We start from the raw sequence: 15,221 nt of genomic DNA on the forward strand, positions 1-15,221 counted from the left end.
TAAATGCAGTTGAATTAAACTTGTTTGGCTATATCTGAGCTTTTATACAAGGTTTAACTACTTAGCTGGTACTCAATCACAAGATCATTACTACCTCTGAATACTAAATCAGTCTTTTGCAAAAGACTTCAGATGCTGTTTCTACTAATTCTGTCAAAATCTCCATGCACCCCAGAAATAGAAAAAAGCCAGAGGTTATTAAGGAGATGGAGTTTTCTAGTCTTCTTTCTTATACTTAGGGCAAGAATGGAAAAAAACAAGGACTTTTAGTTTAAAATAAAACAAACAAACAAACAAAAAAACAGTAACTTCTCAGTAACAGAAAAGGTTTAGGAATACTAATACCAAAATAGTGTTTTAACATTGATGCTAAAACTGTCTTCATTAATTAAAATACATTCTCCCATTAAAATTGTAGCACTTAAATTTATTTAAGAAGTTACATACCATTCTAGCTTTAGCAGTCCCTTTTGTATGAAAATCATGCCCAATAATATTCTCATTAAGATGCAAAGCTTTACAAATGTTAGGAAGTTCAAGATTAATTTGTACTCAGTGAACCAACTGAGGGGGTGATTTGTTGTATTTTGCCAGCTAACCAAAAACATTGAAGTTACCCTTTGATACGGTTACCTTCTTCAATGGGAAGATTAGGTTTCTGGTTAACCCTGACTACTTAATGAAATGAAGCTTTAGTAGTAAATGAAATGTTATTGATACTTACAAAAGGATAATGATGTTAAATTAAGTTACAGGGGACAAAAGGCATAACTAAAGCCTAGTGTGCCTTGTACCTATGAAGACAACAAAAATAGCCACAGACATATAAATATAGACAGGTACCAGGTTCTGGAGCACTTGTCTCCAAGTGTATCAGGTGACCAGTGGCAGCCAGCAAGAACCCAAAGTGATACCCAGCTGGCAACACTATTCTCAAATTAAAACACAGTGAAGCAACACTGATGCATTAGAAGTCTTGATGTTTTACTGATCCAGTGGCCAAGAACTTCCTGAAGTCCCTGCTCAGATAATGACACCAACCAATTTTGTTCTCCTACATACACCCCAGTGCTCTGCAGCTTACATGACACATGCTTCCTAAAAGCATCTCTTCAAAATACACAAGTGAGGATGGCTCGACATTACATTGTACTCTACAGAACTGCATCAACCATCACCTTATTTACATTAACATTAAAAAGCAAATGTAACTCCAGTATGAAAATTTGCATTTAATCTTAACTTTCATATAATCATTTTCAGTCATAAAGGTTTTCTGCATAGCAGTAATCCCAGTATCTACTACTGTTTGTGCTGTATTTTCAGCTTATTGGCAAATTCCTGAACACATACCTCCACTATTTTCAGCTCAAAACTCTTGCAGAGCTAGCCTATGCCTTTCTGACACACATTTTCCAAGTGTGACAAGGTGGTATAGAGGTTTTTTTTGAACACTTAAAGATGTTGCAGATTAGACATTTTCTGGTTTAGAATATCTTCTGTATAAATTAAAGTTTAAATTATATTTCACACACACACACACACTTTTGGGGATAAATGATATTACAGTTATTTGATATTTTTGTGGAAAGAAAACATGAAATGCAGCATTTTTCTTGAGCATTTACTCTCTTGTTCTCTCAAATACAAAACAGTGTAATACAGTAACCTTTCATCCTTGACTATTTACAACCGAGATATTAGCAACTATCATACACAGGAGCTGAACTCAATGATCCTTGTGGGTCCCTTCCAATTCAGGATATTCTATGATTCTAAGCTATATTTTAAAGACCTTTCCTTGTAAGTTCCCTCCCTCCTCCAAAAGGACCATGAGCTTTGAATTCTTTGTTAAAATATTTCTCACTCAATGTTTTTCTGCTGGAACTTTTCTTTGCAATACCCTTACAAAAGCTTTACATTTTATGAACAAAATATTCTACACTATAAAGTAAAAATTATCTCTATAAAAATACCCAAACTACTATTTGCATGGTAACTGTTTCAATGTTCAATAATTCTGGCAATTAATCTGTAATACTGACATACTACAGTTGATTATTCCCAAACTTTACCTTCATTGTCAGAGTATGTTTGTACAACACTTAAGTTCCAGGATAAAATATTTACCACTAGGTCACAAACACCAAACACCCTTGACTTACCACTTCCGATCATTGTACATCCGATTAATTCTGTCCCATTCCGCATTCAGCTGGGTTAGTGCATCTCCTATTTGTATCGCCTCAGGTCCAGATGCTTCCAGAATAACATCAGGCTGCTTCTCATGTATGACTGCAATCTGATCCCCAAGTTTATCCAAAATATCTTTTACATTCTACAAGTACAATAATAACACCAGCCATCAGTAAAGTCAACACCAGCAGGGGAAAAAAAAGTATCCAAAAGTAACCTCTTCAAAACGCTGTTTCAAAAGAGTACCTAGAATAAGACCATGGCTGTTAGCAGTTCATAGATTAAATCAGCTATAGCAACTGAACTTAACTGTCAATCACAACTTTTAAAGCATGTCTTCATTTATTTTTTTTAAATAAAGACAATTAGATATTTTACACAGCTAAATCTTTTCCTCAGGAAAAAGGACATACCTTACTTCTCAAAAAACTACCTTGTTAAACAAATCCACATCTGTATCATGAGGACACTGTACATATTGCTTCCCCACATAAAAAATTGGCTACAAGATATGTGTTTTTGTTTCACGTAATTTCTCATATGCACAGAACTGCAAAGGCAAAAACTACATAAAAGTTTTAAGATTTAAATGAAAAAGTTAAAGTAATGCAAATCAAATATCAGTAAGCTACAATACAGATATACCTTAAAACCAGACCCTGTTATAAGACTGCCTTTGCATTCAGAGGACAAACCAACCTTGCAAACAGTGCAATTTACTTTTTTTTTTTTTTTTTAATTTAAAACATCAACACTTCTAAAATGTCTGTAGTCTGCTTCTTCTGAAAAGATTTTAGAATATACCAAAATTTCAAAATCAGATGAGACCTGCACCTAAATGATGTATTTTAAACCCATCTTAACATAAACACTCCCAGTCATACTTAAGGGAACATGCAGAGTAAACAATGAAGAGAAAACCTTATCAACAAAACAAAAGAGTAGCCAACTTGGACTGGCATCATTCCTCTACTTGTTTAGGAAGACGAAGAACAAATACAAAACATGACTGCCTCATGGAGCAAAACAGTTTTGAAATCCAAATGTTCTGCTGTTCCTGGGCTATAAAAAGGTAAATGTTCAAAATAATGCTCAGCATAAAACAAATGGGAAGCTAGTAAGTGAGCTAGCAAGCTATTCTTCCTTTCATTCTGCTGCTTTTATTTAAAAAGGAATTACATGGTGTCAGGATGTGTACAAACATGTCCAGGAGAAAACAAAAGCAGCCAGTGTTTCCTTCATCACAGTACCATGCTAAGCAAGAATTAATCAGCGGGAATAATAAGGTATCAGGGAAACATATGGAAAGCACATGGGACACCAGAAGGTAGGTACACAGCAAAAAGAAAAACAGGTGGGAAAAGTGGACTGTGTAAAAATTCTGAAAAACTTTTAAAGGACATGTGTAATAGCTGCAGAAACAGCTGAACTAGCTTCAGGTGAGAGGCAAAGCCTGACTACCTCAACTATAAGGACACATGAACCCCACCACTATGCTTCTCAACCCACATAGGTACATCCCCACTGCACCACATCATGTGCAATTCCATTGTCCTATGGATGTTTTCTCTGGAAATCTCTGCATCATGCTCCTTTGCATGCTCAGAATTAACTAGCGGACTCAGACTTCTGCATACTTAACTCACATATTGACAGCAGGATTCAATATTTTCAAGCAAACTTTCTTCATCCCCTTTTGAACAGCAAATTTTTAGATACTTCCTCATTGTTAATCACACAGGTAAATCCACTAGCTGGCAATGAGGAGTAGTGGGAGCTTAAAACTGAGCACATACTGGTTCTTGCTTATCAGAGCAGGTACTGCTGTCTTGCTGCCTCATTTATAGCTACATAAGAAGTAAATAACCTCCCTTTCTCACACTTCCCATGTAAGAAATTGTTTTTACATGACAAAGTACAGCTATAGCTGTTATAATCAGCATTAGTGTTTCTCTATATAATATGCAGGCTACATGATGAAAGACTTGACAGTTTATCCAACCTAAAAAGTCAAACCCTTTTCCTGCCCCCAACTTTTCCCCACAGCTTCCACTCTTCTCCACTGTACGTTTAAATATTACATTCTGCACAGAAACAAGAACTAGCCACAAAACTGTCTCATTCTGTAATCTCAGTGTATATTGATCCAGCACACAATGGGCAAAAACACAAATACAGCTATACAGCTGCTAAGATAATTTTTTTCTGCTGATATTCTCTTCTCTCCTCCTTCCCTCTGAATATAATGTTTAGACATGCAATACCTTCAGTGCATCTTCCTGAGTTGAAAAATCCTCATAGACGCCAGTGTTTAGCTCGGGTGCATTCAGCAGCAGTTCAACATCAGCCATAGCTAGCAAGACTTTGTTGATTTCAACCAGGTATTCAGCTGAAAATGGCAAGGTCCTAACCCCTGCGGCAAAGTGGCCTTTTAACCTCTGCTGGACAGTGATTGCCTAGAAGGATGAAAGTTCATTTTGTATTTCAAAGAGAAAGAAACTTTATGAAAAAAAATCGTAAATTAATAGACTATATTCAGAATTAAAATTTTCTAAATTAAAAGACAAAACAAAGGCCTTTCTAGCAAAGTTGTCTTTTCAGGAAGTTCCAAGTCCTGCAGAGAACTTTCTCTATTTATTCACAAAACAAGTTACAAAACAGTAAATAGCATGCTTCACAATAAGGCTGTATTATTCTTTATTAAAACTCTGGGGAAGGTCACTGCTATTGTTTCTCTCACCTTGATTCTCATCTCTTCAGTAGTTACACTTCTTGATTGGACCTACATGTAGTTGCCATTAAAAGCCATCATCTATCTGCCTTCCTCATCGCCAAGCATTCCCATAAGTTACCAGTTTACTGAAGCAGACTCATTTTCTCTCCACACTCTTCTCAGTAAGCACCCGCATCAATATTTCCCAACCATTTTTAAATAAATTAGTGCTCTACCAGTACCACAGTACCACTTATTACTGCAAAATGAATATTAACTCCTCAAAATCTTGGCAACTGTTACCCGCTCTGGCTGTTAGACCAGGCTATCTAGCCAAGTACCATGTTAGCAGATAAAAAAAAGCAAGAACTGTAATTTCATGCAGCTTTTCCTTGGATGACAAATTATACCCCGAATCTGAAGTGCGAGGAAGCCAGCTGTAAGAAGCTGTACACTGCCACATGTAGCAAAGGTAGCAGAGTGTGAAGCAGGTACTCCGATGACGGAAGACAGTTTCTTGCTGAAAAGGCTTCTTTTCCAACAGAATTCTGCTACCATCCTTGAAAAGAGCCCAGTTCTTTAAAATCAGCGATGAAAACGTAAATGCACCTCCAAATACTGAGGAATTCAAGCAAATTCTAAGTCACCATCATGTACTTGATGAAACTGAATGATCAGCAAGACAGACAGAGGAACTCAAATGTCTGTGCAATTTACTAAGAGCAATGGCTTAGAATATGCTTAAGAGTATGAAGGCACAAACTAAATGTATGTTCAGGGTGGTTTCAGCCACTGCATTTTATTTTGCAATTACTTTGGACTGGACACATGCAGGCAGTTAGCACAGCTGCCAACAGATAAAATAGTAAGCCCCACTAATAAAGTTGCTGTGAACACCTGTCTGCATGTTCCTCCTACATATGTTGCTGAGCATTGCAAATGTTACCTCAAGTTAATTTGAGTGACATATGTGGTATATGTAGTTAAAAAGCAGAAGAACTGCAGCCAAAAATGTATGTTAAAGTATTTGTCATTCAGGACTTCTCATGCATTAAATGCTCCTAAGGATTTTATTTATCTAAAGTACACAGTCATTGCTGTCAAAACCGGGGACACGGATGTATTTCCACAAGACCTTTATCACTAAACATGGTGTGTTTTCAGTCATTCATTGCACACCAAAGGAATAGGATGCCTAGGCACATCAGTATAAAGCTGAGTCGACTGAAATCAAGTATTACAGACAAACTCAAACATCATAAAATAATCAGCATTACTTTTGATTTAGTAACACTAATACAAGCAAGCAGCACAGCCAAAACCATAAACTAATGTATATGCTTTAGTTACAAATCCAATGTTTTGGCTCCTGATGCTCCCCAAACAAACATTATTTTCTTGAGGTGCTGTACATATTTTGCTAGCTTCCATCACTGAAATTTGGAGCAAATGCCCAAGACTTTGTCAATGGTATGATTCTTCTGTGGAAGAAGCAGCCCCACCTCCACAGAAAAGAGACAAGGTCTATGCAATTGAAAGTTATTCTACCCAGCAGTGTGGGACACGATGGTTTGAACAAACACGTGGATACCTGCTACAGTGCAGCAGCCTAAAACACCTTAATGAAGCATTTTCTCTAAATCTCCATCATGCCACAAGTCTCGTTCTCACAAAGGCAACAGTCCAGAAACTGAGCTTCACCCAAAGGAATAGACCACTAGACTTACTTTATTATTTTCCTACACACATATTGCTTCATGTTTCATTAGGGAAAATAATAATAATTAAAAAAAAAAAGCCTTGCCCAAGATTTAAAACAGCATCTGTGGCATACAGTGAAGTGGCTTTCCACTTGTTAACGATGCTAACATGTTAACAATGCTGAAACTTTCTGCTTCCCCATTAGCCCCATCCAGGGCACCAAGTTGCTGCTCTTCTGCACAGCACTGAATTCCTCCTACTGGTGCTGTTCCTGCAGAGCACATCTCATTATTAATCTCTTCCAGCTGCCTCCCATCACCAAGATGATGTTTCCTTCTTTCACAACCCTCCTTCTAAGGGTGAACATATGTAAGTGTTGTAAACTACAGCTGAGTTTTAGGAGTTCTGCTGTTCTCTACCTTGCACTGCAGACTGGCAGCTTCTAAATCACAGCACTAAGCATTAAAAACTGCAGGAGCAGAAATTTGACAGAACTATGTCTCATGCAGTGCAAACACCTAAATCTCAGACACTTTTTTTTTCTTTTCAAACCACACAAGCAAACTGTTTTCTGAGGCAAACACAAATAAAAAGTTAATCAAAGATTATTTAGGAGGAGATCTGACTGGATGTCTTAACTGCTTTTCTCTGTTTAATTTCGGTGGTTAGAGAACATGTTTATTAAATTTGCCCTCTCTTTATATACTAGGAAAAATATAGCACTGGGGAAGATTGGGGAATATTGGGGAATATAAGTGCACATCCTATAAACAAGGGCTCTGAATGAGAGCTGCTAAAAATAATTTTAATTCAGTGGCCAAATAAATGTTTCCTCACATATTTAGCATGTATTTTAACATGCGGTTTAATATTTTGTTTCAGATGTCCTCTTTCCTCTTTCACATTTAAATATATTTTGAAACAAAACCTACCGAAGATTCAGCCTAAGGAGATACTCTGACTTGCTTCCAAAGTAGATTTTGGAAAATACCGCCCAAGAAATTGACATAAAATACTATGTAAAAAAAAAAAAAAAAGCTTTAACCAAAAGCGTTTAACCCAGTCTTATCTCAGATCACCACACATTACTTATTCTCTTTGCAAATAAATACCCTTCTGATTAGAAAATGCCCACTTCTTAACCAATCCTTGCCCCTTCTTTCTCTCACTCAAAATATTTCATAGCCAGTTTCTAAGAAGGATTTGCTGAAGCTAAACTCTTGCGACCATTTTATTTGTTCTTCTGGCTTAATTAATGAAGTCAATAAACAACATATTTGTGGACAACATAGCTAATGGTTCCTACTTAAGTAATCCAGAACTTCCCCTATAAAAAGCACAATAGGCAAACACACGTTTGCTTTATTACAGGAATAACGCTTGTCTGTGTTTTAGTTTGTAAGAAAAACTGCACTGTGCATGAAGCAGCAAATTTGTTTACCATCTGCAAAACTATCATTTTCACTTCAGAACAGCTTTCTAAAACGTGGAAAACTGTCTCAGGAACTTTAGTCAACTAATTACCTCTGCAATCTAGGGTTTAATTTTTCCTTCCCCTCATTCTCAGCTAAGCCAGAAATATCAATATTATTCAAATAAATACTAAAGCAAGGTTAGAAAAGAAGCAACTTGAGGTGATACACAACATCCCTACAAATTTCCAACATGGACTTTTCTAGCTAACACATGGGGATTGCAAAGCAAAGGTTATTCAGAAGTACTTGATATGCAGAAGGATTACCAATATTTCAGAGATACCTGTAGCCCTATAACCCCTAGAAGTATACATGATGAGTATTACTTATGATCCAGCTACTTCCAGCAAATCAATGTATGGATATGGCCTTCAAGCACTATAAGTAAGTTCTCCCCTCCATACTCATTCACAGAACTGTAAATAATGTATACATAAAGCCTTAATTGGAGTCTTCTACCTAGCTTGGTTGCTGAAATCTTTCTTTCCCTGTTCCAAATAGTAGTTTCTCTTCCTCTTCTGCCTGCAACTTCTTTACATCAAGGTGAAGTGTTGAGCCAGCTGTCCGCTGGTGGGCCAGGATTTCATTTAATGCTTCTCAGCTATGAGTTCAGATGAGCAAAAGGGACTGCAATTTGTTATTTGGTAGTCTGGGGGCCCTATGGATACATCCAAGTCTTCCCTTTCCCCACCTTCATCATCCCTTACTGACTAACAGAGGCAGGGCACAGGTTAGATGGTAACAATTAGGAGTAGAGGGGTGTTCTTACGGAATTTTAATATTAGGATTCCTCCTAATCTTGAGAGCAAGTCAAGTCTGTTACCTCCAAGGGAATTCTGAAGCAACCGTGTTCACATAAGGTGATGATCTTTCTTCAGAACACTATTACTCCCTACAAAAACTGTATAGTCCCTAGTTAAAATTAAATAAATAAATAAAAATAAATAAATAAATAAATAGGATAAAAAGAAGCAGCCTCGGGGCACATCCTTCCTGGCAAGTGTTCAAGATCAATTAATAAAGCAGAGGAGAAAACAAACCACAAAAGTAAAACATGGTCACCTGAGGCAGGCTGGCTTACCACTCAAATACCAGAAGGCTAGAGGCACAGACACCTGAAGGAAAAGCCACAGTTTCAGTTTCACAGCAGTAATGAAAACTGCTCTGGTCCCTTTCTAAAACCCCAGCTGACACAGGCAGACTAGGAACTACATCTAGAACTGTGAGGATGTTGTTACGTAATTTAACTAATTCTGAGCAAAGACAACGTTCCTCAAGCCATCATCTATTGTAATCGCTGTTGCAATCTGTACATACATGATCTTCTGCATTCAGCCCCAAAATACCAAGATGCAGTAATTCAAGAATTCCCTCTATCCAGAAATGCCAGGGATCAGCTGCAGTATATCCCTAAATACAAGGGCTTTATGGAAGGCAAAGGAACTTCCTTAGAGGAGACCACTCGATCAACAGGGACAAGGAGGGCCAGTCTGCGGCACAACCGGACCGTTCCCACCATGGAAAAACATCTAGGTACACATTTTCTTCTTTTCAAGATGACAAGTGATTCACTCAGAAAGCAGCTGATGGTCAAACAGACAACTGAATCATATTGCTTTACTTCAAAGATGGCAGGACCCTTCCAAGGACAGCAGACTGCCTGCCACAACTTGACAGCAATCGCAGGCAGCTGGAGCCACACATCACTACAGCTGTGAATAAAGACCACCACATTACAATTTCATGGTATGAGTCTCACAGGGAACCAGAGCATTTTACCCCTGCCTCCATGTTAATTGGTGCTGGGTTAAAAAGTTACAGAGCAGTCAAAAAGAGATTGATTGGTTTTAATTACAAAGCTTCATATCCAGAAACTGAAGTACCTGACAGATTGCCTAGCCCCCAAGCCTGTCCAAGAAATTACTGCTTCACAAGGCTCCTCACTGTTATTGCCTAAAATATTAAAGTAATTACCATGCAGGCACAGTGTTCTGAAGTGTGCAAGACAGAATAAAATACAACTATGCAAGACAAATAAAATACAATACAAAATACACACACCACTGAAGGTATCTGTACCCTCAGTAACTAAGACATACAGCTTTTGGGGAGGTAAATTTTATCAGACCCTGACATCCTATTAAATCTGTTGTGAAACTGTTTGTCAAGACTCCCTCACACACACTGTGATACATAACTCTTCTCATCAGAAACTCTTCAACCTTTGTCATTTTTTTTAATCTTCATTGTGTACAGTAGTATTAATCACACGAGGGTATTTCTCACTCCGTAAGCACATGAAGCAGTGAAAGGAAGCATCAGAGTAGTTACAATATCGCTACCACTGCATGCAGAGGCACCGAATTTAAGCCTTAAACAGGCTTTTATCATAACTGCACCAACCTGACTTTGAACCAAGCTATTTAAATCAGGGTATCAAAAACAGATAAACATATTCCCCGTGTGCAAGACTGACAAGAGAAACTGTCTTGATTTAACCACTCTAAGACTTGGGCCTGATGGCTGGAGCATTTTAAACCTACGTTTACCAGGTAGAAAACTCCAACTGGTATATGCAGATCATTTCCTACTGAAAAACGAATGCTGTTATTTTGAACACACTTCCTCCCAATAAATTATCAACAGAATAGCCGTAAACCCTAATATATCTCTAAAGTTCATAAATAGCCTTCACTCTGTTTGCTCTAAGGAAAAAAGTCTCATTTACCTGCAGTTTTTGTTCATCTTCCATTCCTTGCAGCCCTGACATACGGGGCTCGGTCTCATCCAGCCACTTCATTAGAGTGTCATGGTCCTTCTTGTACTGGGAAAACACTGGAGAAAGTTCCACCACCTGCCTCCTTTGAAATGACCTGCACTCCTACAATCCAATGTAATGGGAAAAACAGTATGAGAAGAGGGAAGTAATGAACAGGATAGGTCTTATTTATCTTAAAAACAAACTATCCGAAGAATTCATTTGATGAGAGAAATTCCAAAATATACAACAGTAGAAGCCATTTAATTTTTTAAAAATAGACATATTCTATTTATCTGCACAGATTGTATCAAAGCCTGCCTAACAGTCTTATTCTGTCTTTGAGCTACACCTCATCTGAGCTATACCTCATCTTACCAACTCTAATATTCAGGTGAGCTGAAAGGAGTATAAGAATATAGATTCCCTCTGTCCTACACAAAAAGCATTTCTAATATGACGTGTGTGAAAGCACCACTACATACTAGAGTCAGCAATTGCTGATAATACCCACTACAGCAACAGAGAGAAATTCGGGGTCACTTCCACTTGAGAACTCCATGAATATGTTTGTGTACATGCATCTATGAGCTACTTTTAACACAGCCCTGCGGTGGAGATAAATCCTTGCCAGAGGGCCAGCAAAGACATCTGGAGCAAATGCCCAGTTGCCTGCACCCATCTGTGTAAAGACACATTTACACCCTGGATGTATCCATAGGGTGGCCCTCAGTGAAGCTGTAAAAAGGACTTCAACATCAAAACCACTATCCCAAAACTCTGTAATGACAAAATTCATATTTTGGAATTGCAAAGATTCAGAGTCATGTGTGTGCATGCACATTTAACTCTTCCACGGAGACTCTTACACACTAAAAAAAGTTATAACCAGATTGTAAGTCGGATACCAAAGGGAAGACAGCAAAAGTGTGCTCTAACTGTAATAATTATTGTAATCATACCTGTACATTGTTGTACTTAGCCTGCAGAAGCAACAGCTGCATGCGGATCTTCTCTCTCTTACTGTCCTCCATAGGCTGCTGTAACAGCTGCCCTCCTCTCTGTAAAACCTCCTCAATGTGAGCTCTTTCTTGATCCAGCTAAGTTCAGACAATTAGATGGGAAGAAGAGGAGAAGAAGGAGAAAGAAGAGGAGAGGGAGGGGAAAAAAAAAAAAAAAAAAACATTTTGCACCGTATTACTTTCACAGTAAGCAAACCTTGTAAACAGCTACTTTGAATAGAAGAGGAGGAAAGAGATGTACATCAGATTTCACTACCTGGCACAGATTATGTAAAAGCATGATAAAAATACAGACTGACACAGCACTAGTTACTCTTAAAGCATGAACCAAGAAGAAAGAGCAGCTATGGGAAAAGTATAGGAAAACTGTAGAATCTTTCAAACAGTCTAGTGATTCCCTTCATTTTTGAGTCCTACCTTAAAAAGACTTTATCAGAAGAATTCCCCCTGGTAGTCAGAGGGAACGTAACATGGACAAAACAGATTTAGTCAGTTATTTAATTCTTCCATTGCTCACAAACCTTTTCATCTCCCTCACTCAACTCCTGATGCTTTTCCACAACTTTTAACATGTTCTGCAAGTCACTCTCAAATTTTTCCAGGTCTGGAAAAGCCACTCTGACTTCATGAGGCTCTGACGTGACTGGCAGTCGTTCTTGTCCAACAAGCATCTGCAAAGTAACAACAAAAAAAAATGTACAAGAAAATCTTTTGTAAAGATCTACACTTAACAGAGAATCAAAAGCAGGTAAGTGACATTTTAACACAGATCTATTTCCCAAAGTATCTGTCATTGTTTTGACACCCAATGCATGTTTTGTGACACTCTCCTCACCTCACCCAATGCATGTTTTGTGACACACTCCTCACCTTGGCACTTTTGATGTGCTGAGAGACCTTCTCAAAATTACGGTTCAGTTCTGCCAGCTTGGGTTCAACAAGTTCACGGCATGACACTCCTCGACCATTCATTAGGATGATAGCCTGATCACGCACATGATCCACTCTCAGACTAACATCATCTAATTCAGATGTTAAACGCTAAGTGAAAGAAAAAGCAAATGGTTACACCAGGAAAGGGAAAAAATATTAACAAAAAAACAAATCAGGCAGCAGACCTGAACTGATTTAATTTAGAATCCAAAATTGACTTGACAGCTTCCCCCTTAAAATGCAAGATTTCCTACCTTCACAGTTTCCTCCTTTTTGCTTGCTGACTTTTTCTCAATCTCATCCAAAAGAGCTTCAGCCTGATATAGCCAAGTACTTATGTGGGCAACATTTTCATCAAAGATTTCCAGCTGACTCTGATGATTCTGGAAAAAGATTAAAAAGATCTATCAATGTGAAAAGAAAACAAAAAAAAAACAAAAAAAAACACAATTCTGAGTAGAAAGTAGATCAGTGGAATAGAAACTGTTATGAATACACCTTGTAAAGAAACACTGAAAATTAGATTGTACCTTTCACCTTCAGTAGGTATTTACAAGATTGCAATTTTCATTCCAGACCCTTCAATATTGTTGTTCATAATTCATAGAAAGAGAAACAGAAATAGCTGACCTGGTTTGTCCAAATACAGACATACAGTGTATTACAACATTACAGCCAGACCACGCCTCTCTCAACCAAACACATTATTTCAGTTACTGGTAGCAGAAAGAACAGTACACGTTATGTGTGGTTAGTTTGGCTTTTTTTTTTTTTTTTTTTAAACCAGAAGTGTATTACAACAAAATCTACAAATCATAATATATGCAGGTTTTCATATTTTACTGATTACATTAAAATATTTCTTCCTCTTGGGGAAAAAACACATTATTGACATTTTAATTGGGCTTCCTTTCTTATGCAGTCGGAAATTGTAATGTTAGGTCCAAAAGACAGAAACACATTTTTTCTGTCTACAGGTATGGGCAAATTCCAAAGTTCTCATAGGAAGGTCTTAACAGAAATAGCAGTAATATTTTATGAAAAGATTTATGCCTTTACAAGGAAAGAATAATCTAGGAACAGAAAAGAGGAGACAAAGGAAAATAGGCTGAAAGACATAATACAAAAAGGCAAATTTTTGGACTTGAAGATTAATTTGCAAGACTGTTTACCATATATGAAACCTGGTCAGCTGTGAAGAGGAGAAAAAGGTAGAAAGATGTAGTAGTAACTACATTTACCCAAAAATTTGACAGCTATTAGCAAAAAAATGCAGCCATGAAATGTTCAAGAAGAGTTACTTCCCGTAAACACAGAAGCAGTTGGTCAAAATCCTGATGGACAGGCATCAGGATTGATGGTACATTTCTGATCATCTAAGATGAAGCAAATCTATTGTATTTAGTGAAGTATCATCCTGCTTAAGCATGCAGCTTATTATTCAAATAAAGAGGAGCTGAGCATTTGCTTTTTATAAACAAACACCAATAAAGGGAGGAGGAGGAGGGGAGGATCGCTCTCTGTATCAACAAACTTGTTTCTTCCCCTACAGAAAGAACAATTTAATCTAACAGTACACAAGGGTAATAAAATTAATTTAGAAGGCTTTTAGTTGTGGCTCATTCTTGCAGCATTATAAAGGTAAACTACCTTACTATTCCTAAAATAGACATCATCAGATTATGAAACGAATTTTATCACCTGCAACAGGCACTAAACAAGATCCACAAGACTCATCTTCTAGGTCTTTCCCAAAGTTTCCACAGGTTCAGCCCATACCACCTTCTGAAGGAGGAATATCAAACTAGCTGAACACAGCAATACCCTATCTGAAAATGTCAGTCTGATACGAAGATCAGTTGTAGACTCTTTCATGTCCATTTAGCAAAACTTGCAGCCTTAGGCTGCAATACACTTAGTCTTCCGTTTATTCAGCCAAACAGACACAGCTGGCCTCAATTCAGAGTTGGCATATGCTTAAACATTTGCACTTATGGGCTGTCCGAAAGAGCAATAGGCTGATAGAGGGTCCCAAGTGCTTTGCTGAAAACAACTAGGAAGTTATCAAATGCCTACTAAACAGCCATGATTTGGGTGCCAAGGAAGGCTATCAACACAGAAACACTCTCTCCACGCTAGAGCTTGCAGAGAGGTTTCTTCCAGTCTGAATAAGAAGCACACAGAGCAACCTCTGGGAAAGCAATCCTTTTGGGGTTAGTTTTATTAGTTTTGTTTTTCTAGTTCGTTTTCTATTTACGTCAATAAATCCAGGACCTTAAAGAAAGTTACACAGAACACACAAGATCCATCTTCTGGGCTCTCATTAAGCTGCTATGAAACAGCTACTTGGAAGAAAATTAACTCTATCCTAGCTGAAACCAGGACAGTTCACTAAGCATATTTCCATAGAAAAGACAAAGTCA

At 37.7% G+C, this 15,221-nt stretch overlaps 1 protein-coding gene across 5 annotated transcripts in view; it reads right to left on the reverse strand.

Annotated features, from left to right (window-relative positions):
- Positions 1–15,221, reverse strand: part of UTRN (utrophin) — a 370,686-nt gene that overhangs the window by 236,296 nt on the left and 119,169 nt on the right. For all 5 annotated transcript variants that reach the window (XM_050709839.1, XM_035538805.2, XM_050709840.1 and 2 more), the window contains 7 exons: positions 13,053–13,181; positions 12,736–12,906; positions 12,387–12,536; positions 11,806–11,943; positions 10,814–10,966; positions 4,461–4,652; positions 2,166–2,338 (listed from right to left, as the gene is read on the reverse strand). In XM_050709839.1, coding sequence (XP_050565796.1) covers positions 2,166–2,338; positions 4,461–4,652; positions 10,814–10,966; positions 11,806–11,943; positions 12,387–12,536; positions 12,736–12,906; positions 13,053–13,181 — 1,106 coding nt within the window. The remainder of the gene's footprint in view (positions 1–2,165; positions 2,339–4,460; positions 4,653–10,813; positions 10,967–11,805; positions 11,944–12,386; positions 12,537–12,735; positions 12,907–13,052; positions 13,182–15,221) is intronic.

Source organism: Cygnus atratus, chromosome 3 (assembly GCF_013377495.2).
Source record: "Cygnus atratus isolate AKBS03 ecotype Queensland, Australia chromosome 3, CAtr_DNAZoo_HiC_assembly, whole genome shotgun sequence".
Lineage (NCBI taxonomy): Eukaryota > Metazoa > Chordata > Aves > Anseriformes > Anatidae > Cygnus > Cygnus atratus.